The following is a 26,069-nucleotide window of genomic DNA, read 5'->3' as shown; positions in this document are numbered from 1 at the left end:
TATTGCCCAGTATTACCCGGTATAACCCAGTAAAACCCGGGTTTTCCCAGTATTTCACACTGGGCTGGGCAATACTCATAAAACCCGGGTTTTTGCCAACCCTGAGAAAAGTATGAAAAATTCAATGTATAGACTAACATAAAATTGAGAATGGAAATGGGGAATGTGTCAAAGAGAGGTATAGGACAGATCCCAAAAATCCCATGAGCCTCCATAAATTCCAATACACCCATCAATATTGATTTACTTGTGTGACAAGTACTCAACAATCACAAATTTCTCTCATATTATCTCTTCATCATTTTTGGACAGCAACATTGCTTTACTACATTAGACATGAGATTTAGTGAGTTTCAGAGGAAATCAGCAACTTAAATCCCTATTTCACTGACATGTTTGACTTTGGACTGTTATAAGGTTAATGTTTTAATGAATGTCATCATCATTTCTAGTACAACATAAAGGATGGTTTATTCTTACCATAATTCTGTATCATTAGCAATGGTCCTAAATCGTTTACAAACACAAGCTACTCGACAAAGGTCAAACTCTAACAGATAACTCAAAATCTTCAAAAGAACTTCATCAGGTAATTCCTCTTGAATGTATCGAGCTCCAACTGCGTTACCTGACACATGGAAAAAACAAAAATTAATAAATAAGAGGCTACTATTTTAATAAATCTACTCTACCTGCCTAACATCAACAAAATGTAAAAAGTATTCACGAGATTGGTAATTTTTATAAAATAAATGTAACTCAAATTACTTTGCCCAACATAATACAGGGTATACATTCATTTTGTTATGAAATCTTTGGATTCTTTATTGCAAATAAAAATCACATAATGAATAAACTAAGACACATATCATGATGACATAGTTGCTCTGACAGCTGAATGTTCAGTATAAAAGTCCTTATTCATCTTCACCAAGTCAACTTCCCTGATATGAAATGAACATGGAATAAATGTTTTCTGTGTTGTTGCTGATCACAAAGACACCTTCAGAATATTTGTAACTGAAAATCCAATTTGGAAATCTTAAATTTCAATGATCTGGAAAAGCCCATTAAATGTTGGTCATGAGGAATCTGGAAATTGTGACACCTACAAAATTCTATGCTTTAACAAAAGAATCTTCTGTTAGTGCATTTTTAAACTTATATTCATAATTCAAAATATGAATGTTTATCAATTATATCAATCTGTATATGTTACCTTTCAAATATGGAGCTACTGAACGAGAAGATGATTTTCTTCTTTTAGGCATCTGTGCATCTTTTTGGTCTCCAGCTTCACCATTTTCTGATGAGTCCAAACTTCTTTTTCTGAGGTTATATCTGATTCTTCCAGGTTTAATGTCATTCTCCTCGCCGCTGCTATTACTATTTGATCTGTCTCTTCCTCCTTCTGTAAAAAAAAACATAATTACCTGTTATACAAATGTATTTGAAAGTACATTTTTCAAAAGAAATGAAATATAGTGTACATGTATTAGCATGGTGGTAAAACACTAAATCCCTGGGATGTGTTTCAATTGATTTCAGTTTCTGATGCATGATTTGTTATTATTAATTGTTTTTGGCTTTTAACTAGCTTTCAATTACCATACTGTGAGTACTCTTAAATCATACTTTCGTGTTAATTTTGACCTGTTGACACAATTTGTAATGTGTTTTTGTTATTCAATGTTTACTTATTTTGTGTTTTACATTGCGACTTGGATGGAGAGTTCTCTCATTGGCATGCATACCACATCTTCTTATTTCTATGTAATCTTATGTATATGTCGATTTATACTAATATTGTATCATATTCAATGTTATAAAAGACGGGTTTATCTATAATTGACCTAGAAAACATGGGCGCATCCAATAACCTCTCACGCGACCAATCAGCCATTACAAATGTGAAAAAAAACGCATGTGTTCTGATCAAAACATTATCGATTTTCTGTTTACATTTGTATTTCTTTCATTTTCTGATTTATTTTACTATGGATACTGCTGAAAGTTATAAAAAAGGTGGAGGCATTTCTTTTGCAGTTAATAGTTGTACAAATAATCGTAGATGTGGAAAAAAATCAATATTTGAATTACACAACAAGTTGCACAATGACTGCCCTTGTTTGATTCCATAGAACATGTAAAGTCTCATTTGATGCCTTCTGACAAGCCAACAAACTTGAGTGGATCAAAGCTATAAACAGCAAAACTTTGCATAAACAAGTTTTTGTATGGTCCAGACATTATTTTATGGATGGTGCACCGACTGCACATAATCCGTTTTTTAAAAAATAAAACTTGTTATGAAAGTAAAATTACACTGGCAGATAAATGTTAACACGTTGTAAAACGACTGTAAAAAAACTTAATCTATGAAAATTAATTCGATGACTATAGTGCATCTGCCGTTTTTTGTATAGAAGATCCATACATCAGATAAGGATCCAGGATTTTGAAAAAGGCACCCCCCTAAATCCGCCACTGCACATTTTTAAATAATAACAATGAAAATTACCCTGAGGCTACATTTATTTTTAATTGTAAGCAAATTAATCAACCAAGTATGAAGAGACGAACTTTTTTATTCATGACGACTATCTTTATATATGCTGCAAAATGGACAGACATTCTGACAACATCAACTCAGACAAAAATACTGTTCACAGAGGAGTAAGGAGTTCAAAGTTAAATGAAAATGATATTTGCAAATCTTGACCCCCAAACAGGATCAAGTAAAAATTAAACATTAACACACCCAACAAAAATAAAATACAACATAACAACTGTGACATCTACCTTCAAAACACACATGACTTAAAAAAGATAGTTATAAAGAAATTTTTGACAACTCCTGACTAAAATCAATTGAACAGATACAATCATTGATAGACTATCTATCCATATACTTATTAATTACATCATTTCTGTTCAACAGGGAAACAACTCAAAATAAAAATAAATCATATAATAAATATCACTTTTCGCTACTGAAAGGTCTACAACCCAACAACTAGATAAGCTAAAATCGTGAAAACTGAACTTGACCTTCATTTAGTCACAGAAAACAACATATCTAAATTTGAAATGATTTCGTCAAAGCATTTTCATGTTAATGAACGGACACTGTTTGGCAGCCACCCGCCCGCCATATATCCCTATATCAAGAACCGATTTTTCCTTAGAAAATCCGGTTAATAAAAGGGGGAACCACGTCGGCGTGTAGAAATATTATGAATGACGGTGACACCTTATTGTATACTAATGTAACTAAGTTTTCTTTACTTTAGTGGAATTACTACACAAATTTAATTTTCAACTTCGATATAGCAGATTAGCTGTTTCTCGATCGTACTGATGAGGTTAACACTTAGTTTCAAATTGATATTTAATTATTTTGGACGGCGCTTTCATATTTCGAAAAAAGTAAGGTTTGTAAAATATTTTATTCCTGGGTGCCAGTTCTTGCTGAAAACCTTAAAGGTATTACAAACAGTTGCATCCATAGACAAATACTAGCAAAACTTACCATTAAGGGCCCTTCCCTATAAGCCTCATCTTAATGGTCCACATGATATGTGTACCATGGTATATGTAGACATGTGTGCTTAAAGTATATATTCACCTTACTTTCTTTATACGAAGTACATGTGTATACAGTAACTTCTGTTGAAACTTGATTTGAACTTTCCTCATCAGAAGATTATTCTGTGCATGAATTATAAAATTTTACACATTAGAAAGGATTTTTCAAAGGTCTTGGTAATCAAATAATTTACTAGAACCTACAGACCACAAGCACAAAACTCTCGTCTCTGTGAAAAAGTTTATCATCAAACGGTACATGTTTATATGTATATTTTTCAGCAGAGACAAGTAACTGCGCATCGGAGAAAACGGGCTGTTGAATGATAGTACCATCGGATTAGAGGATTGTTGAATTTCAGGACCGTCTAATAATTCTAATTATAAGTCTGACCACAGAAATTTCTATGATTTGATAAAATTGCACCTGGTTTTTCTAATATATCACATTCGACCCGGCAAGACAATTTATTTTTATTTAAGTACATGTATGTGTTATAATAATCAATATTATGATTACCAAATGATTATATCCGATATGTAACCTGGGAATAGTATTCGTATATAGTATGTCCCGGGTGTAACGTATCAAATACAGTTATATTTTAAGGACACGACACCTGGCCTGCAATACACTTATAATTTTAATGTCCATTCCTTATCTAATTACTTTATTATTTATTACTGGTATATAGCATTTATAATTTTGCTAAGGTCAAGCACGCCCTCTCATTCTTGTGTTTATGTTAATTATATGCAGTCGGAGAAATAGATGTATATCTTGTTTATATTTTTTCACGGTTGTAATGGCTACCGCTACTACGATGACGCCTAGGAGTCGCATCACAAACTAAGGTAGATAATCAGAAAAACCTATCTTTACAAAACAACTTTCTTTGAAATTTTTATTATTTGAAGAAATGACCAACCAGAGAGAGACAACAATAGGTCATAGTCTCTTGTTAGTGACTGGCTTCATGGTGCTACAGAATATTTCCTTTGTAGAATGATTGATTATAATATTTATAATCTTCATTTATCCATGTGTAAGAACAATATCATATACTGTACAATATCTTATAATAGGCTTTATATAAGGATTTTTGCCTACATGTACATATTCAACCACTTGTTAACCCGTTACTAAATTGTGACTTTTTGTTCTAGTATATTATAATGTAGCAAATAAGTGACTTTCTGTCCGGTGACTATATATCTATTCATTTACCCAATAACTGATCAGGTAGGGACTGGTTTTAATTGTAATGTCCTATAATGTCCCATCAAAATTTCAATTAACCATGGACAGATTGCAGAATTAGCCAGTATTTCCCGCTGGCTTGGTCAATATTTGCCAACCCTGGATTACTTACTCATTTCATTTCTTTTTGCAATAAAATGATAATTTCCTCAGCTTAGCTCATAGAATATTCATATAATGAGCACCTCAATTTATTAAACAACTCCTGCTAACTTTAATACAGGGTCTGGCTGGACAGGATGTATGTGTAATTATTTGATGTGAAAGTGTCAGGACTTGCAAGGCCAAGAGCATAGGCATAGCTTTAAGGCTGCACTGGAAATGTTGACACCCAGACATTCTGATGGCATTCATCATATTACAAAATGTATAAACTGAGTAACACTTTGCCACAACTCGGCCAAAAAGCCAGCATGGTTTTTACCGGAACACAAATTACTTTTGGGTTCAATATTAGTATGGATAGGGTGATCTCTTCTGAAATTAAATGCTAGATGTACCTAGATGTTGCTTAACACAGCACTGTTTACATTACTGAATCAAGATAAAGAGTGACTTAAAAGTAACCATAGTTTATCAAAAAGTTATATTTTATTTTCTGTTTCATTTCTATAAGCCTTCATTTCAAAATTGATTTATTAATTATTCTAATTTAAAATGTGTTAATTGATTATATGTCCCATATTTTTTTAATCTCTGATAATTTATGTCACAATTTTTTTTATAAATCATTGAAGCATCTGACTCTTCATGTACATGTATGTCTCTATTGTAAATATAATCTTGTACGTGTAGGAAATTTTATTCATTGAAATTCAAATACATGTTATAGACACTTTAATAAAATTGATGATATTTAAATTATATAGCAGAGAAATATGAACAGAACATGCTAAGTACTGCCTAGACAGTCTCAGTCCCTAACTAGGTCAAAACAAAACGATAAAAAGCTGTTTATACATTGCTACTTTTTCAATGACCACATAAAATTAATGCATATGGGTACAAATTACACAAATGTGCATGTAGATTTAAGGGCAGATTAGTTGGTCTAATGTTTGAATTATGACATTTTGACATTCATGAGGCTGTAACGTAACAGTTAACCTGTCAATAATCCAGCTTAGCTAGTCAGTCTAGGACAGAAGGATTCATATATTGGCATCATAATAGTAAAAAGAAATAAAACATTACGTACTGACTGCTAAATTAATACCTCTTAGAGTAAAATAAAGTAAAATAAAATATTCCTCAACACCTTTATAATCACTTTAATCCATATTTACAAATTTACAATTCATTAGAGTAAGAGAACTGTTTTGATGTTCTCCTGATACTGGAAGAGTATTCGACTCAAGTTTGAGATGCTCTCACTTTATTTGATTTTTGGTCTTGTCAAATAAGACTCAGAAAATTCCTGAAAATTAGGCCTGACTTAAAAATATTTCTGTTTGCCCAATCCTACCCACCAGTCTCAGGTGTGGGTAGGTAGGTAGGGAAATTCTTTTTTTTTTTTACTTTTAGAGAAAAATAGGGGAAAACATTATTTTACCTTGTAAACAACTTTTAAAATGAAAGACTATTATAGAGTTTTGTATAAATTGTCAGACACATATATGCCAGGATCTATAATTTTGTACTATATGATCTTTTCTATAAACAGTTTTTTTTCAGCATTCAACCTCAATGTTCACACTTTTTTCTGAATGTTTACATTGTAAATACAGACAAACATTTTAAATGAGTTTATACTCAGTACTACGAGGGAAAAATATTTCCCAGAAATAAGAAAAGAGATCACTGATAAAATCACACCAACAAAATGGAACTGCACCTTCACGAACAAAACTAAAACGAAACCATGGAAACTACGGGTTTTGATTTTAATCCAACTTTTATTTGTACTAGCGGTCTCTAAAAACACCGCAAAGGACCTCCTTTGTGCACAAAGGAGTACAAAGGACCACAAAGGAGTATGATAAGTGCACAAAGGACCTGAAATTGTTTATTAAATGGGGGGGAAAGGCATTTCTCACGAAAAAAATATTAATTTTTATTAAAATAAATCGATGTAAAGTTGAAGATTTACGAAACCGTGTTCCGTAACCGGTACGGATATGCATAAGATTACGGCCATTTTCGATAAGATGTTAGTATACCTATAATTATATATTGAAAAGTATTGAGAAAACATGAACATATAAATAAAGACTGGACATTAAACCGGAGAGAAAAAATTAAGCTAACACTGTTTGTAAAGATTTCAAGGCAATTTCACAATAAATAAGTTTTGTATAATGAGGACTTGATTGCGCTTGGGATGAACAAAGCGTTATATATTCTTTACAGTTAATTATCAGCGTTCAAAGATCGTCTTTAAAAACAATAACATTGTTGAAAAAACAATTATATGTATTAATATATTAAAAAAAAACAAAAAAAACTTCAGACATATGACATATGACATATCTGCGGAAAATGGCCAAATGGACCTATCAAATTTAAACTGTGCTTTTACTCGGGAAGAAATCGTTATTGCTGTAAAGCAAGCTAAACTTCGGAAAGCGGCTGGATACGATGAAATACCGGCGGAAGTGCTCAAAAATGAAATCGCAATTGAACTGTTATATGTTATCTGTAACGGCTGCTTTGAACTGGGTAAAGTACAATGGAGCCAAGGGATAGTTAACCCAATACTCAAACCAGGAACACAAGACAACCGACTACCATCAAATTACCGGGGAATTACGCTTGTGTCCGTACCCAGTAAGATATATTGTAGTGTACTAAATAATCGCCTGAACGCTTTTTTTGAGGAAAACAATATCCTTTGTGAGGAGCAGAATGGATTCCGTAGCAAACGTAGTTGTGAAGAGCATATTTGGAGTTTATTTAGCGTTATTTCAAACAGGAAAATTTCAAAACATTCAACTTTTGTTAGTTTTATTGATATGCGGAAAGCTTTTGACTCTGTACCAAGAAATTTATTGTGGTATAAACTTCAAAAAGTTGGAATACGTGGTAAATTTCTGTCTGCTTTACAGTCCTTATATGAAAATGTTAGATGTACAGTTCGTGTCAATGACAGACATACACCATGGTTTAATGTGGACTGCGGAGTTAAGCAAGGCTGTTTATTGTCTCCCACACTATTTGCCGCCTACATCAACGACCTTGCTGAACGTATCAATAATCTACATTGTGGTGTTCGCATCGATGATACAATTCTGAGTATACTTTTATATGCAGATGACATTGCATTGATTGCTCCGGACGAGGAAAGTCTCCAGAAGATGTTAGATACTGTTTCGGAGTGGTGCCGTGAATGGAAAATTGATATAAATCCAACCAAAAGTAATGTTATGCATTTCAGGAATAAACCTGTCAGTCGATCGGACTTCCCATTTAAATGTTCCGACTTGGATATTGAGTACACTTCTTCATACAAATACTTGGGTATATGGTTCGACGAGCATTTAACTATGGACAAAGCAGTTAAGGAACTTTCGAAGTCAGCAAGCAGGGCACTAGGCGCGCTTTATGGAAAGTTTATTAGTACGGGTGGAATGTCACACAGTGTGTACACAAAGTTATATTCCACTATGGTAGAACCCGCTTTATTCTACGGAGCAGGCATTTGGGGAACTAAAACATTTTCAATGATTAATTCGATTCAGAATAAAGCAATTAAGTTATTCCTGTCAGCCGGTAAATATACATCAAATACCGCCGTCAGAGGGGACATTGGGTGGTCCTCGTGTTTTACCAAACAACGTATTGCTTGTATTCGTCTGATGTGTCGAATTACTAGATCTGATGATGTCCGTATTACCCGTAAGATATCAGCATGGATTGCAAATAGGCGTAAGGGATGGTACTAACAAGTTAGCAAAATGATACAAAAGATTAACGGCTACGGACATAGTCAACGATAATAACATTACGACAAAAAACTGCGATGAGAACAATTTGTGAGCGCGTAGATATTGTAGACAATGTCGAATTTGTTAGCGAACTGTTTAATGACAAAAATAATCCAAACGGCAATAAACTACGTACATATAGACTATACAAAGAAAAAGTAGAAACAGAAAAATATTTGAAAATTCAGTTGCCGAGATCGGTCCGACGAGTTGTTGCCCTGTTCCGAAGTGGATCACCCCCTTTGGCCATCGAGACAGGCCGATACGCACGACCGCAAATACCAGTTAATGAAAGAAGTTGTAAATTCTGTCCGAATGACGTCATAGAAAACGAAAAACATTTTCTAATGAACTGCACTATGTATGATGACTTAAGATATAATTTATTTTCTCGAGCCAAAAACTTTATAGAAAACTTTGATACTCTAGATATTGACAGTCAATTTATCAGTCTTATGAAATGTAAAGACATGCAATCCTCATTATCATACGCACTTTTCAATTTTTATCAGAGAAGAAAGAAATTTATTTGAATGTTAACATATATTTTTTCATAGTTATATTTTTAAAGTCTCTTTATTATGGTTACTATTGTTACTTTTTTAGTACACATCTTTTATCTAGATCCATGTATTTAATATTAATCACATTTAAATTATTTTTGTTACCCTAGAAATATATTGTTTTTTTATTTGTTTTTCAAAATAGTTTATCCGTCTTTTGGCAAAATTTTATTTCCTTTTAACCATTGCTAATGTTTTTAATTTGTAATCCTTTTATCAATATCATCTATCTAATATTAATTGAAACTTTTACTAGTAAATATTTTAAAAGCAGTTTACTTAATGTGATAAACCAATAATTATTTTTTGAATTTTATAAGGATATATATTTTTTTTTTATAAATGTACAGTTGTCTGATATGTTTTAAAGTGTCTCATAAGTCTATTCAAAGGCTGGATATTTGATCTCTGTTTTTATTATGAATTGTTGTATATATATATTGTCTGATCAAATATGTGAAACTATAATAATTATTTATCTATTTTATTTTATTACATATGCAAAATATACAAGTTTTCTAAATATAGATCTTACAAGCGTCGATCAAAGACGTCTTCTATTGAAGTTAAAAAGATGAGAAATATAAACCATTTTACTCAAAATTTTATAAAAAATAAAATAATATAAAATAAGAGAGTTCTTCACTGAAATATTCAAAGCTATACAAATTCAACATGAATCACTCTCAAAACGACTACGTGTCAAGTCTATCTAGACTTCAACAGGTATACTTTTTTTCAAGTTTGTTTAAAATTATGTTTAATTTCAAAGCAATTTATAAATTTTAAATTAAATATTTTATTTTCATCAACATTGCTTTAAGGAAACTGAACTCCTTCTTATTTTTTTTTATCAATTATCTCAATATATGATAAATCTTATTAACAAGCTACTTAGCGTAGATGATTCTTTATACGGTATTTGTTTCTTTTCGTATAATTATTTTAATAGTTAACCATATGCAAAATATCTACTTGCTATTGCAAAAAGTCTAAATTTTGATATTGCGAATGTTAAAATTTTTTCGAAATGATATATGATTTTTTTATTTATATATATAACCAGTTATGTATGAACACATACATAGCAGAAAGTAAATTTCAGAAACTATTTGTTAAAATAATTAAGATGATTCTTTATACGGTATACTTTCTTTTCACACTTCAAAGCTCGGATACTAACGGAAGTGCAATGTTTCGACGTCAAACTTGGTAGCGACGATGAAGGTGGTTTGACAGTTGCATTAGACAGCGTTTTTTCAAAGCCGGACAGATTACTCTGCACAAAGCACATAAAAGACAATGTAACAGATTACATAAAAAACAAGCTGCCTCTAACATCTAATCAAAGATCGCAGATTATGTCCGACATTTTTTACGACAATGGCATAGCAACAGCTGATGACACCATAGATTTCGACACCAAGTCCAATGAACTTTGTAACAGCTTTCCGTGTTTTGCCAATCATTATGAGATAAGACTTAAAAACCGCTTGTTCAATTATATTATTCAACCCTATCGCAAATATGACTCTAACAGACTCTGGACAAACAATAACTGTGAGTCCATGAACCACCGGTTTAAGGTAGCACTGAACTGGAAACCTCACCAATTACCAGAACTTTTAGATAAAGTTTACAATGTGATACAACTTCACCACACAGATTTAAGACGCAGTATAATAGGCAACGGCAATTATGAACTTTTTGGAAATTTCAAGAAACACAGAATACAACATTCCAAATGGCACAGTCTTTCCCAAATTGAAAAAGAAGTGCTTTACAGAAAGCTTGCCAGTGACAAAAAGTTTAGTGACAATATGTTAAGAGCGGCAAATGGTTTTGCGATACCGAAGGTTAAACGTCTCGCCAAGAAGCCTGGTCAACGTCACCGGCCAAGGACAGCTGCAGTGAGGACAAAACCAAAATTTTAAATGTTATTGTTAAATCATATGTATTTATTTATCATGTTTGTTTTATCTTAATAAATCATAATTGGAAATATAAAGTTTTGACTTTTTTGTTACAATGCAAGTATTCTTATACTTCACTTAAAAATATTATCATACGTAAGAAAACAAAGTGATGATATATGAGACAACAAAAAACAACAACAACACATTGCTATCCTATATAATTTTCGAAGTTTTGGTAATGCTTTACCCTTGAAAAATTACAACAATAAAATATCAAGAATAATAATTGACATTTTTATCATTTATGTTAATATATTTAAACTATTTAAAAATTCACATACACGAACTATCACTTTACCCGGATATAAAGTCGGTTCCAAACCGATACCGGTGATAACTAAAAATCGTACATTATTAAAATCGCAATTTTTATTGAAATTGATTTTTTTTTTTACATTTTTCTTCATGAATTATAATATTTTTATGTTTTGAAATGAATTTCAGGTCCTTTGTGCTCATATCAAACTCCTTTGTGCTCCTATGTGCACAAAGGAGGTCCTTTGCGGTGTTTTTAGAGACCCTTTGTACTAGACAGTAACACATGTTGTTTTTCATCCGTATCAATTGGAGGCTTTAATACATAACACAAATTGTCCTGTGATAAAGCGCGGTCAGATCGGATCAGGTTATTCTATGCAACAAACTCAAGACGGATACGGATACGACAAAACTCCGCAAAAAAAAAACATCGCGAATTTTGAATAAAAAAAGATTTTGACTCTGGTGCTTTTTTATGGGTCGGTCGGGTTAGGGCAAACCAACCTATTCTTTTTTATGGCCTTACTGAAACTGGTTCTGATCTAAACTCTGTATTTTGTATGGAGCACAAGCTCGATAAAAGTAATAAAAAATTTATAATGTTTTCAAAGAATTCAGCTATTTTTACATAATAAATCCTGAATTTTAAAAGGAAAGGTTAGAGGATGTAATATAAAAGGTTCAATGACAATGATTGTGATGAGAAAAACAATAAGTTACCATGGTTTTATTTGAGTTTGGCTGCAAAGTACAATGAAGTATGGGACAAACATTTTTCTTCACTGGACACTTCGTCTGGAAAGTATTCAATATTCATGATATTTGCAACATATTTCTTGGACTTGTCCCATAGTCCAGCACATTCTGGGAAGCCTATTATTACATGTAAGTTGGTAGGACATTTCTTACTGTGCCATGTGTCCCAGGTTATAAGTTACAACCCTTGCTGGTAGGGTTGAAACTTTTGAAAGTAAAATCATGCTCTTTATTTACAAAGTGAAATGGTGTTTCGACACCTGTTGATTTTTTCCAATTCCATATGCTATATACTATATTTTGACATCTAATTTACTTGTGTTCTTGGTTTGCTGTCAAATTGGTGTACATGTTTACCCCCACATTAAAACCATATCACCCTTTAATCATATGTAAACAATAAGGATTCAGCTGCAAATGTCTATCAAGTGCCATCTGTTAATATTGAGCATGAGCATAAATAAGTTATCAAACTATACAATGAACAAAAGTTTTATGAAAAAAGATAATCAACATAATCACAACTCATGGCAAAAAACACAATTGTTACAGTGGTACAAAGCATTATTTGTGCCGATATTCTTATGCAAGCACTTCACATAATTTCACATTTAATTCGAACTATAATAATAAAAGAAATAAAGTTAATTTATTATGCAGACTTACTGACTGCAAATAACGACTAAAAATACATTTTTATAAATCAGACAATGACCCCTCGCAAACTCACCTTCGTTATGTCTTCTTGTTGATGACTGTTTTACGTTGGAACGATTTTTTGTATTCCTAGTACTATATCTAGTCGTTCGTGTGTTTTGACTAGACATATTCACAGAAATAACACGCCTTTCCCTGATTTTTTCATGAATAAACACTCCGGGTTACATTAGGTAGCCATCTTGAAAATTATTCCCATTTGAGTGGCTGTTAATTTTGTCGCATCACGTGACAATTCCTCGCCAATAATTGTTCTACTTCCGGGTAAACAACCCCAGGTGCACTCTGTTTGGCACGACTGAACATGACAGCTCTTTTACAATATTTACAAAAATATGTCCTGTAGTCTTAATTTTAATCTGAAGGAATATGGGTATCAGAATTTCCCAAGATCGCTGACGAAGAAAGATAAACAACTTTTGTCTTCAGTAATATTACTAATGTGTAGTTAAATGACCAAGATTTGTTTCTTCAAAACCAAGAAATTGAAAAATAACTTTAAATTTTGCCAAAACAGACACCACTGTTCTGAAAAATTAATTGAAGAACATATTTTTTTTTGCAACTTTATTAAAATTAACCAAATCAAACACCACTGTTCTGAACAATACATAGAGTCTAAATTTTTTTTTAGCTTAAATACAGGCAAAACACAGAGCAAAAATATAAAGGACCTAATACTATACATTGTTTTCAAGCATGTAGGTTTATAATGTCATAAAAGGGCCTTTTAAAGCTGTATTCGGTACGGGTTTTGCTTATAATTTGAGGCCTTATGGTTCCCCAATAGTTGCTTAAAATACTCTTGTTGCCGATTATTTTATATGGCTGCTTTTCGGGTGTCAGAAAATATTGCCGCTGGCTATTGACGTCAAATGGCCCACTATCAAGTCATTCGGTATGCCGTCATACCCTAATGACATTTCATTGGAGACCCATTGAAGAAATATAGATTCCACCACTGCAACAAGTGTGTTACGATAATTCTCCACTGAACATGCTGAAGACAGTTAAATTTCAATATTTAAAGTGTGAGGCTTGCTGAACTTTTGAAATATTTAAAATTTAACTGTTGAGAGTGGAGAATTATCGTAACACACTTATAACAAAAACACATATATGTATATTTATCACTCCTTGCTATCTTATACAAATTATAATTTTTTTTTTTTTTTATTATGCACTACTTTGAAAAAAATCTCAGATAAAAAAATGTTTTTTAACAAACTAAACACTCTGCAACCAGGTATGTCATGTATGTGCAGGAAAGTAATAATTAAAAAAGTTCATGTTTTCTGAATGCAAAGATGAGGAATACTAGATTTAACAGATAGTGGTTGTTTCGAAATTGGGAGTGGAAAAATATACATGACATATTTTAGTTGTCTGCCTACTCTTTCGGGCAAGCAAATTACCTTCTTAACTAAATTGAAACAACACCCCTATTCTGTATTGTTTAATAAACAGAATAAAGGAGATACCATTACCCCCTCCCTCCTTTTAATATGAATTTGAATAGCACAATTTTGTGATTAAAGACTACCCACACCTTTTTAGAATGGCTGAATTTTTTTTCGAATAAATATTCTGAAATAAAATAGGAAAGACTAGGCAAACAACTAAAACTGTCATGTGATATAATTTTATTTTTCAAATTCCACAATATATGATAAAGCATGAAAAAAATTCATTATCATTGTATCTCATTGTTTCTTTTAGTTCTTCCTGCTTCCTTCGGAGGAAAGTGACTTTTCTTTACATTTTTAGTCCCCTATGGATGAAGTCGAAGGGGACTTTAGGTTTGCACTCTGTCCGTCTGTCTATCTGTCTATCTGTCCGTCTGTCCATCCGTCAGTCCGGTAAATCAGCTTTCCACACTTTTTTTCTTCGTTCTTGAAGATATTGATTTGATATTTGGTATATAGTTTTATCATGACAAGTTATAGATCAAGTTTGAATTTTGTTCCGGTCTGATGATTTAGTCCAGAGTTATGAACCATATCTAATGTTAGAGTACTATGTTAAGCCATATTTCTGTTCAAAGGGAGATAACTCATTTTTTAAAAGACATTCTTTGTTAAATTATTTGAAGAATTTTTTGGCAAGTTTGTTTGTTATTTAGTATAAACTAATTTTCTGAATGCTATATATAAAAAAAAAAATAATGAAGAGAAATCCTTTAATTAGATAATAATCTATTTTTTATTAATGTGTATATTTCAATACATTACATTGTGTAGATAAAAGTTGTTGACATTATATAGATAAGTTACAAATCTATATTAGTTTGTGACAAATGAAAGAACAAATATTTGGAACTATTAATTGTATTTGATTATAATTTGAAAATAGATATACACTGTATTACATCATATCTAATTTTAGAGAACTATTAATCATATCTAATGTTTTTTTCATCATGCTTATAAGATATTAATTGATAATTGGTATATAGCAGTGGCGGATCCAGAGGGGGGCGTGGAGGGGTACGCCCCCCCCCCCCCCCCCCTTTGCTTGAACTTTTTTTTTTTTTTGTAAAATGATGAATCAGACTAGACTTCGTGAACTTTGCCATTTCCCGGTCGTGTATTTAATTTTTATGCGACAATTCTTTACTTATAAAGATATTTTTCGCTCGTATTTACTGTAATATATTATTGATTATGTCAGTCATGTCTTTCGCTACAGTGGAGTTGATCAGTACGTTTGAAACATCACTCAGTCATTTTGAAATTCAAATTACAGTAACACATGTTACTGTCTGTTTCGCTGAACTGATATACTGAATACTTTTTTCAAGGCCCAACTGCAACCTGCCTGCTGGGTGTGGCCTTTATGTCTCCATTTGTCGACCGTCATTCACACCTTCGTTGATATTTGATTTTCAGACTCATTCGTAGCCTTTGGTTGATTTGGAACCCCTCACTTCCCTTGTTGAGTGAAACATTTCAACCAAAAATTTGGATAAAAATTGCTTGTTTGTCTTTGTTCGTGTCGGTTGTATTATAAACTTCATTGAATAGCCGTATATCATGTTTACAACAAGTTATCTGTGAGGTTATGCTAACCAGTGGCGTAGCTAGGCCATTTTTAAGTGTACGCCCGATCCTTGGCGAGGGACATGAGGGCCACCAGCGGGTTGAGGTCAAAGGACTTCCTGGTAAGAGGTTCGTTGGGGTGAAGCCCCAGGAACCTCACGCGTTATCGAGAAAAGAAATGCCATTTCTGTCATAAAACTCATCAATAGTAACATACTTTAGAGTCTAATTTGTTTATTTTCATGTTTAATTTATCAGTTATTTTGAATCTAATGGTCATAGATTTCAGAGAAAAATGTCCAAAGCAGTCACTTTATAATATGTTTAAAAGGAGATGTTGAATTAAACAAGCAATCGACAAAAATAAAAACAAAAGCAAAGAGTTTCCATTTCAATGTTGTTCTATTATTTATTCAATAATATGTTCATCTTATTTTCTCCCATTTTATGCACAAATTTTGTTTATGGACACAGGAAATGATGAATGTTTATAGATGGTCAGGTGTAACATAAAAATGTGTAAGGCCGGTTTAGTGGAACCCTGTGTCTCGCCTGGGATAGCTGCTGTCAGTGTAAAAGCGTGATTTAAAAAAAAATCAAACTTTTTTCCGATGCTTTTTCATGATATTGAACAATTAGCTTATATCCAAGTTTCATAACAATCTATGAAGGTTTACAAATTTAACATGTCACAAAAATTTAATCCAGTCTGTTAATTGCAAAAAAAATAAAATAAAAATAAGTCCGTCTTGTCAGTAAATTTTTCCAAAATTTTATTTTACTTTCAAAATTTTGCTTCAGACATAATCTCTTAATCATAAAATAGCTTCTGCCAAATTGTCATAAAATTCGATGAAGGTTTGACAAAGTAATTGATGTTTAACACACTTTAACCTAAGACTATCTTACTGTATCTACTTATTAACTGCAAACAACAAAGTCCTTTTATTAGTAAAATACGGCAAAAAATAGAAAAATGTATGTTTATTATGCTCTGGATACTGTCTTTTGGTCATAAAAAAGCCTCTGTCCAAATTTCATTAAATTCCATGAAGGTTTGACAAAGTTACTAATGCTTAAAAAAACTTTAACCACAGACTGAACCTAAATGTTGACGACGCCGACGCGGAATCTAGGATCGGTTTGTTTCGCTTTCGCGACATAAATGTCACAGGCTCAACATTCACACTTTGACAGAAAATGAACAAATATATAATATAATACCATTTGATTAAAAAGTAAATTTCGTCACTTTTTTCTTCTATTACAAGTCATTGAGGAAAGAATTAAAAGGCTTTTAACCAGTTCTTTTAATTTATTTAGATTAGAATATTTTTTTCTCTAAAATTTATGTGTACGCCCAGGCGTTTTGACGTAAACGTAGCTACGCGCCTGCTAACTAACCATACAACAAACGAGAATTTTCCATGTCCATTTTTTACTGACAAATCCCACATCAAATATATTAGTACATAGCTTTAGATCCATTCAATCATTTTATAATAGACAATTAATGGGGAGAATGCGACATCAAAAATGTCCAACCCAAGCTTACACTTTAACTATAAAATATACATACCCCACGTTAGGAACCGTCACTAAAAATATGCATTTTACACTTATTTTATGTTTTTTAGCCCAAAAAAGGTCCCAAAAAAATTTCGCCTCGCTCCGCTCGCTGAATTTTACATACTACGCCCCCCCTTTCCAAAATCCTGGATCCGCCCCTGTATACTTTTATCATGACAAGTTACAGATCAAGTTCAAATTTGGGTTTCAGTCTAATAATTTTGTGCAGAGTTATGGACCTTGTTCTCCACACTGTTTTTAGTCATGCTTGAAGATATTGACATGATATTTACTTTTTGTTTACACCATGACAAGTTATAGAACAAGTTAGCATTTTGTTCCAGTATAATGAATTTTTACCCGGTAAGGGACTATGTATTGCCATGCAATACTCTCATAATGCTTATTAAATGTAATGTGCATTGTTAAAAATTTTGAATGTTCTTGGTTATTTTTGTAGGTTTTTCATGAAGCTGATGATGGAAACAAGGGATTTCTTACTAGAGAGGATGTCAAAATGGCAGTTGCTGAAATATTTGGATATAAACCATCAAAGGTTAAATGTCAACCTACTCATACATCTAATCTATTTTTCCCTTCCATCTTCTTTTATATTGCTTTTTATACGACCGCAAAAATTAAAAATTTTTTGGTCGTATATTGGTATGACGTTGGCGTCGTCGTCGTCGTCGTCCTGCGTCGTCCGAAGACACATTGGTTTTCGCACTCTAACTTTAGTTTAATTGAATGGATCTCCATGAAATTTCACCATAAGGTTCAATACCACAAAAGGAAGGTTGGGATTGATTTTGGGGGTTATGGTACCAACAGTTAAGGAATTAGGGGCCAAAAAGGGGCCAAAAATAAGCATTTTTGTAACTTTCAGACAATAACTTGTGTGTAAGTGTATGGATCTCTCTGACATTGTACCACAAGGTTCCATATCACAAAGGGAAGGCTGTAATTGATTTTGGGGGTAATTGCCTCAAAATTTTAGGAATTAGGGGCCAAAAAAGGGGCAAAAAACAAGCATTTTTCTAGTTTCATGACAATAACTTGTGTGTAAGTGTTTGGATATTTCTGAAATTGTACTACAAAGTTCCATATCACAAAGGGAAAGCTGGAATTGAGTTTGGGGGTAATTGCCCGAAACGTTTAGGAATTGGGGGCCAAAAAGGGGCCAAAAATAAGCATTTTTCTAGTTTCCAGACAATAACTTGTGTTCAAGTGTATGGATCTCTCTGAAATTGTACTGCAAGGTACCATACCACAAAGGGAAGGCTGGGATTGAGTTTGGGGGTGATGAATCATAAGGGGGTTCAAAAAATTTGGGGGGGGGATTTTTTTTCTTTTTTTTTTTCTTTTTTTCCTTTTTTTTTTCTTTTAAAATTTTCCATTTTAAGTTGGTTATTTCTGATTTATATTTAAAAGCAAATAATAATGATATGGTAGGAGATACACACCAAACAGGATGTGTAAATTATTATATAATAAGTATTGTGCAATAGCAAGAAATTTTCAATTGCACAGTATTGCACAATAGCAAGAAATCTTCAATTGCACAGTATTGCGCAATAGCAAGAAATCTTCAATTTAACAGTATTGTGCAATAGCAAGAAATATCCAATAGCACAATATTGCGCAATAGCAAGAAATTGTCAATTGTACAGTATTGCGCAATAGCAAGAAATATTCAATTGCACAGTATTGTGCAAAAGAAGATACTTCGTATAAATTGCTTATTTCTTGATCAATTTCAATGGGGTTTTATTCTTGAGTTCTTGGGGTTCTTTAATATGCTGAATCTAACCGTGTATTAAGTTTTTGGATTTTGGGCCCTGTTTTTAAATTGGTCCACATTGAGGTCCAAAGGGTCCAAAATTAAACTTTGTTTGATTTCATCAAAAATTGAATTATTGGGATTCTTTGATATGCCGAATCTAACCGTGTAATTAGATTTTTAATTTTGGGTCCCGTTTTTTAAATTTGTCTACATTAAGGTCCAAAGGGTCCAAAATTAAACTTAGTTTGATTTAAACAAAAATTGAATTCTTAGGGTTCTTTGATATGCTGAATCTAAACATGTGTTTAGATTTTTGATTATGGGCCCAGTTTTCAAGTTGGTCCAAGTTGGGGTCCAAAATTAAACTTTGTTTGATTTCAACAAAAATTGAATATATGGGGTTCTTTGATATGCTGAATCTAAACATGTATTTAGATTTTAGATTTTTGGCCCAGTTTTCAAGTTGGTCCAAATTGGGGTCCAAAATTAAACTTTGTTTGATTTCAACAAAAATTGAATATATGGGGTTCTTTGATATGCTGAATCTTACCATGTATTTAGATTTTTTATTTGTGGGCCCGCTATCAAATTGGTTCATATTGAGGTCAAAAGGGTCCAAAATTAAACTTTGTTTGATTTCATCAAAAATTGAATTATTGGGGTTCTTTGATATGCCAAATCTAACCGTGTATTTAGATTTTTAATTTTGGGTCCTGTTTTTTAAATTGGTCTACATTAAGGTCCAAAGGGTCCAAAATTAAACTTAGTTTGATTTTAACAAAAATTGAATTTTTGGGGTTCTTTGATATGCTGAATCTAAACATGTGTTTAGATTTTTGATTATGGGACCAGTTTTCAAGTTGGTCCAAGTTGGGGTCCAAAATGAAACTTTGTTTGATTTCAACAAAAATTGAATATATGGGGTTCTTTGATATGCTGAATCTAACCATGTATTTTGATTTTGGACATTGGACCATAATAGGTAAATTAAAAAAATTGAAGTTCTTAGACCACATTCTTTCTGTGTCAGAAACCTATGCTGTGTCAAATATTTAATCACAATCCAAATTCAGAGCTGTATCAAGCTTGAATGTTGTGTCCATACTTGCCCCAACTGTTCAGGGTTCGACCTCTGCGGTCGTATCAAGCTGCGCCCAGCGAAGCATTTTATTTCACCTTGTGATCAAAGATTCAGAACTTAACTTTGGAAAGAAATGAAAGGACAAAGTGCTTGAAGCCTACAGTGTATTTTTGGTCCCTTAAATTATTATTAACTGATCAGCCAATGATTTCTGAAATATATCTGTCATGTGTAAACTTTAAAAAAAATATGTAATCTGGGGCCAAGTGTCACTTTGGCATCTTTTTTGTCATCATACTTGTGAATGGCTTTTTCAGGAGTGTAGAATATCATCCAGGTCATTTTAACTTACATTTTCAGTTTAAATGAATTTTCAAAATAAAGTAAATCAAATAACATCTAAACTTTCAAATTTTTAATTAAAATCGTTGTTTGTTGTAAAGTTCTGAGTTTCAGGTATATCTAACCTTGTTTGAGGTGAATTTCACGTAAAATTTTTCCTGTGTACAGAGTCACTACAGATTATCATTTTATACCCCATTCTAGGAGTGGGGGCTATATTACATTCATCTTGTCTGTCTGTTAATAAAACAAATATTTTCATCACATTTGCCTCGGGTAGCTCTGATAGAATGACTTCATATTTAGCCAGCAGCATGACAGTAATGAGTTATAACAGATCTGTCAGACATCAACTTCTTGACTGCTGATTCTTTGATTTTTTCTAAGTGATGAATGAACCTCAAAATTTTTATAAAACATTTCTCCATTACTACCTAATAGAATCACTTTATATTTTGTCAGCGATTCGACAGTGATGAGCTGTAACATTTGAGTGTGTTTCACTTTTATAAGACGCCTATTTCATGTTTTCTGATACTTTGAATTACCAGCAGGCCCTTAGAAATATTAATAATATGGAAAATTGCATTGTTAGTGCTCTCATGTATACAATTCTTACCATGACTAGTGAGGGTATGCTTAGCATGACAACATGTACATTCTTGTGATCTTGATGGCAGTTATAATACATAGATGTTTTCATTGATTCTAGTGGTAAATCTTGATATTTAATTAATAACTTTCTATTTGATTGTCGTGTAAAATCCTTATTCAGCTCAAACTAAGCTTGACATGAATACATTGATTGAAGGTCAGGGTGAGCTATTCAGGCTGCTTGGTTTATGTTACATATATTTATGAAGATTTTTAAAAATTAAATCTTCAATTATCGTTCTTACCATAGAAAACTTACTGGGTACTTAAAAATTGATTTAGAATGTGTCTTTAATACTTGTTGTTTATTTTTATGATATATGATATATAAATCTAATTTCATTGAATTTCAGTTAGAAACAGATCAGGTTATTCTTAAGTTTGGAGAAGACATTTATGGTTCAAGATGTAAGTGTTTCACCTATTAGTAATTTAGATAGTATATTGCAAATGTTGAAATTGAAATGGCTATACATTAACATGTAAACAATGCAAAATAGTCAATGAACCATGACTGAACGTGCAGGACCAAATAATCTCAATGGCATGGAAACAAGAAATGCCAGTGCTAATAGAACTGCATACAAAATACCATTGCTTTATCATCAGTGGTCCAATTAAACTGACCTAAACATAAGCTTTAACATGTAAACTATATAAATATTTCAAAATAAATTAACCATGACTGAGGGGACAGGACATACAATCTTCATGGAAATGAGACCTGCAAATGCTAATACAACAACATACCATATATCATTGATTGACCATTAGTAGCTCATCTTAAACTGACCTTATCATGTAAACTTTGCAAAAGTTTCAAAGTTTCAAAGTGAATAGACCATGACTGAAGGGGCAGTGTCAAATAATCTCTATGGAAATAAGATGTGCCAATGCTAATACAACAGTATACCAAATATCATTGACCTTCTATAAGTGGTTCCCCTAAAACTGCCTTTCTAATTATCACATTGGTGACATCAATGCCTAAGAAACAACACAGCTTAGAATCATTCCACAACATTGTCAAGGCAAGACAATAAGGAGATGTGTTTTGATTGCAATGACACAACTATCCACTAGAGACCAGAGGACATGGAAGTAAGCAACTGTATACAGGTCTTAAAACTTTCATACTTAGTTGTATTGTTTGTCATATAATTATAGGCTGTGAGACACATTTCACTCTGATGTAGCAATGGTGTAATATTTATCAAACAGTCATTTCATGACTAAACATCCTGTAAAACAATAAAATCATATCTTGCTATTTGATGTAGCTCTTATGTTTTCTTAACTAAAGGGGACTGGAGGCCCTTACATTCTGGTTTTCATATTTTTCTCACGTTTGTAGCATGTATAAAATGTCAATCCATTCTAATTGAACTGAAGTTAATTAATTCCACTTGTTGCTTTTGTTTCCTTTTAGGCATGAAATTGGCTAAATTCCTGGATGCAATGTCAGAAAAGTTGATGAAATCAGATGAAGACGAAGATATTAGACATACTTTTATGGCATTTGACTCACAGTGTAAGAAAATAAGCAGGAATAAAATGTATTTTATAGTAAACTTATCTTTTACTGGATACAAATTACATTTTTAGAAAAATAGAATTCTGAGTAATGCAGATAATGAAAATAGACTTTTAATTAGGTTGCTATATGTTACGATTTCTTAAGCAATTAGACATTTATTAATATTTAGTGTAAAAAAACGTTGGCTAAAATAGATTACTTTCTTATTAAAATGCATGCATTAAGGGAAACAGAAAAGATATCTTGTTGAATTTTCCATGCAATTTTGATAAAAAGACATATTATACTCCCATCTGTATGCATCTCAGTTTCTACTGGAATGTAGAAAGGAAAAAAAATCTTTTCTCTGTTTAAGTGAATCATAAAGGAAAACTAATAGCTTAGATTATCAGATTGCAGAGCATTCTTTCATGGGAGGTAACTCCGATAAAACTTTCTTGTATTATAGGCAGTAAATAATAATTTTGCCTATAGTAAGGCATTGGAGAAGGAGCAAGTTATTCGATATATATGTGTATGTTTAGGTAGAGGATTTTTGACAGTAGAAGACTTTAAGAAAGCAGTAGGACATGTAGCTCCTCATCTACCAATGCATGCTGTTGAATTATCATTCAGGTAAAGTGTCTTGGAACTCGATAAATCATTAAAAAATTGTTAGAAATCCAAATTTCCTACGTGTGCACTGCATTGTTTTTCTTGGTGTTAAATGAACTAACATTTTTGATAATTTTTTTGTCAATTATTGATAGAGATCTTTATAGTATCGGTAAATATGATACATGGATACAAAAAATAGCATAGGAATTTTGTGTAGAATACCTGACCAGTTGTTGTCACGTTCAAATCAATCACTTTAATACATTTTATTTACATTTTCAATAAATTTTAAACACAAGACCTGATGGTCAAATTTTTAAAAGACTTGAGAGAAAATTCTGAAATTTTAAGAGTTTGTATACTTCATAGATAAAGATGCACTGCAAAATAAACAATAAAATATTAAAATCTCATTTTTATTGATTTCGTTTTGAAGATTTATAGAACTCAAACAAATTCATTATTCTATTTACAAAAAATTTTGAAATTGTATGCGTTTTAAATATTTATTGCCATATAGTCCATAATAATAATTTCTATCAAAAGAATTGTAACTACATTGTAAGTATAATGTAAAAATGTATGCAAAAAAATGAGGATTGGGATATCTAATACCCCCCTCCCTGGTATATAATCATAAACACAGGTATCATGTATGTTTATGTACAGATATGGGTAATAGATAATTGATAAATAATAATATAAAAACAAGAAGATGTGGAATGATTGCCAATGAGACAACTTTCCACCAGAGACCAATTGACGTAGATGTAAACAATTATAGGTTGATTTGAGGCCTTCAATAATGAGCAAAACCCATACCACATAGCAATTTCTAAAAGGCCTCGACATGACAAAATGTAAAACAATTCAAAGTAGAAAACCAACTTATGTACAAAACAATAAATGAAAGGAAATATGATATACAACAACAAAGGACAACCTCTAAATAACAAGCTCGTGAATTAGGACAGGCACATTCAAAATGTGAGAGATTTAAACATGTTTGTGAGCTCTCAACCAGCCCCTTACCTGGGACAGTTATGTAACATCACAACATAAGAACCTAACCTGGGACAGTGATGTAACATCACAACATAAGAACCTAACCTGGGACAGTTATGTAACATCACAACATAAGAACCTAACCTGGGACAGTGATGTAACATCACAACATAAGAACCTAACCTGGGACAGTGATGTAACATCACAACATAAGAACCTAACCTGGGACAGTGATGTAACATCACAACATAAGAACCTAACCTGGGACAGTGATGTAACATCGCAACATAAGAACAAACTGTAAAAATCAGTTGAAAAAGGCTTGAATCATCAAACAACTAACAAAAAGTCATCAAACAACTAACAAAAAGTATTAATCTGAAACTCCTCAAAGATACTGAAACCCAGTTCAAAGCCAATAACAAAGTTCATTTTTGAGGAGTCTGGATTTAATCCTCTGTTCATAAATTGGCAGAATTATATCAGAATAAAAATAGACCTGAGTAGGATAGTCTGCTGAAAAAAAAGAACTTATATAATATAAAAAAAAAACTAAATTTGATATAAATCATATATATATCATAATCAAATTTTTGCATGGCAGAGAATTTTGAGTAATACTGCAGTGTAATATTCATGTTTTATTATTAACAGAGAGCTGGATAGAGATGGTGATGGCCGTGTTAGTTATAAAGACTTTGAGTTCATGATGAAGTACAACTTAGCAGAACATATTTAACCAGAGGACATTTTTATATGCCAAAAAAACTATTATTTCAACAGCATTGATGAACATGCTTGTGATGTTTAGATTGTCACAGCAGAATGTTAAATTCGAAAGTTTCCTTGTGAGGCTTGTGTAATGTTTCAACCAGGAGTAAATGTGGACTCAAGACACTCAGTGTGGGATGGACACACCACACGTTCTTGTGTTATATCTTTATTAAACAATACAGTATTGACAATATTTATATTGTTAAATAATATACTTGACTTATTGTTAACATTGACTATGTTGTCTGTGATATTTTTTGTAGGAATAAAACTTTTTCTGGTATTACTAGTACATTTTATCTCAAACAGTCTTTTTATTTAGTCCTAAAATTAATATACTTGAAAAAGGACATACCACTCATTCTCAGGAAATCAGGTCCAAAACTTGATTCATTGTCCCTGTAAATATTTTAAGCCTTATCTGCTTTAAAATGACTTAAAAACATATGTTTTTGAAACTCCAGGGAGATTTCTAACCGAAACAAACATAATTGCTATGTAGAAGAATATCAAAATTACTCCAGCCTTACACAAAAACGTATTATTTTGAGAAAAACGAATGTCCCTGATGGTAAAGATATTTTTTCTGTTGAGTGTTCTACTTAAAAAGCTTGCAAAATATGTACTAATGTTGCCTTTTCCGATCC

General features: G+C 32.1%; 2 protein-coding genes across 2 annotated transcripts in view; one reads left to right on the top strand and one right to left on the bottom strand.

The window, feature by feature from the left end:
* The window catches only part of LOC127739437 (F-box only protein 11-like), a 47,381-nt gene extending 34,133 nt beyond the window's left edge, over positions 1 to 13,248 (bottom strand). Inside the window, exons 1-3 of the mRNA XM_052251206.1 lie at positions 13,056 to 13,248; positions 1,220 to 1,411; positions 481 to 628 (exon numbers count right to left, since the gene is read on the bottom strand). Coding sequence (XP_052107166.1) covers positions 481 to 628; positions 1,220 to 1,411; positions 13,056 to 13,152 — 437 coding nt within the window. The 5' untranslated portion in view covers positions 13,153 to 13,248. The remainder of the gene's footprint in view (positions 1 to 480; positions 629 to 1,219; positions 1,412 to 13,055) is intronic.
* A 66-nt stretch (positions 13,249 to 13,314) lies between these two features.
* LOC127698198 (EF-hand calcium-binding domain-containing protein 11-like) lies at positions 13,315 to 25,705 on the top strand. Its single transcript, XM_052201553.1, has 6 exons — positions 13,315 to 13,470; positions 18,110 to 18,205; positions 21,863 to 21,917; positions 22,939 to 23,040; positions 23,571 to 23,661; positions 25,303 to 25,705. The coding sequence occupies exons 1-6, from the start codon at positions 13,378 to 13,380 to the stop codon at positions 25,385 to 25,387; spliced, it is 522 nt and encodes a 173-aa protein (XP_052057513.1). The 5' UTR covers positions 13,315 to 13,377; the 3' UTR covers positions 25,388 to 25,705.
* Positions 25,706 to 26,069: the final 364 nt, after the last annotated feature.

This window comes from Mytilus californianus, unplaced genomic scaffold, assembly GCF_021869535.1.
Source record: "Mytilus californianus isolate M0D057914Y unplaced genomic scaffold, xbMytCali1.0.p SCAF_4, whole genome shotgun sequence".
Classification (NCBI taxonomy): domain Eukaryota; kingdom Metazoa; phylum Mollusca; class Bivalvia; order Mytilida; family Mytilidae; genus Mytilus; species Mytilus californianus.
The sequence above is the reverse complement of the archived record's forward strand: the minus strand, read 5'-3'. Positions and strand labels throughout refer to the sequence as shown.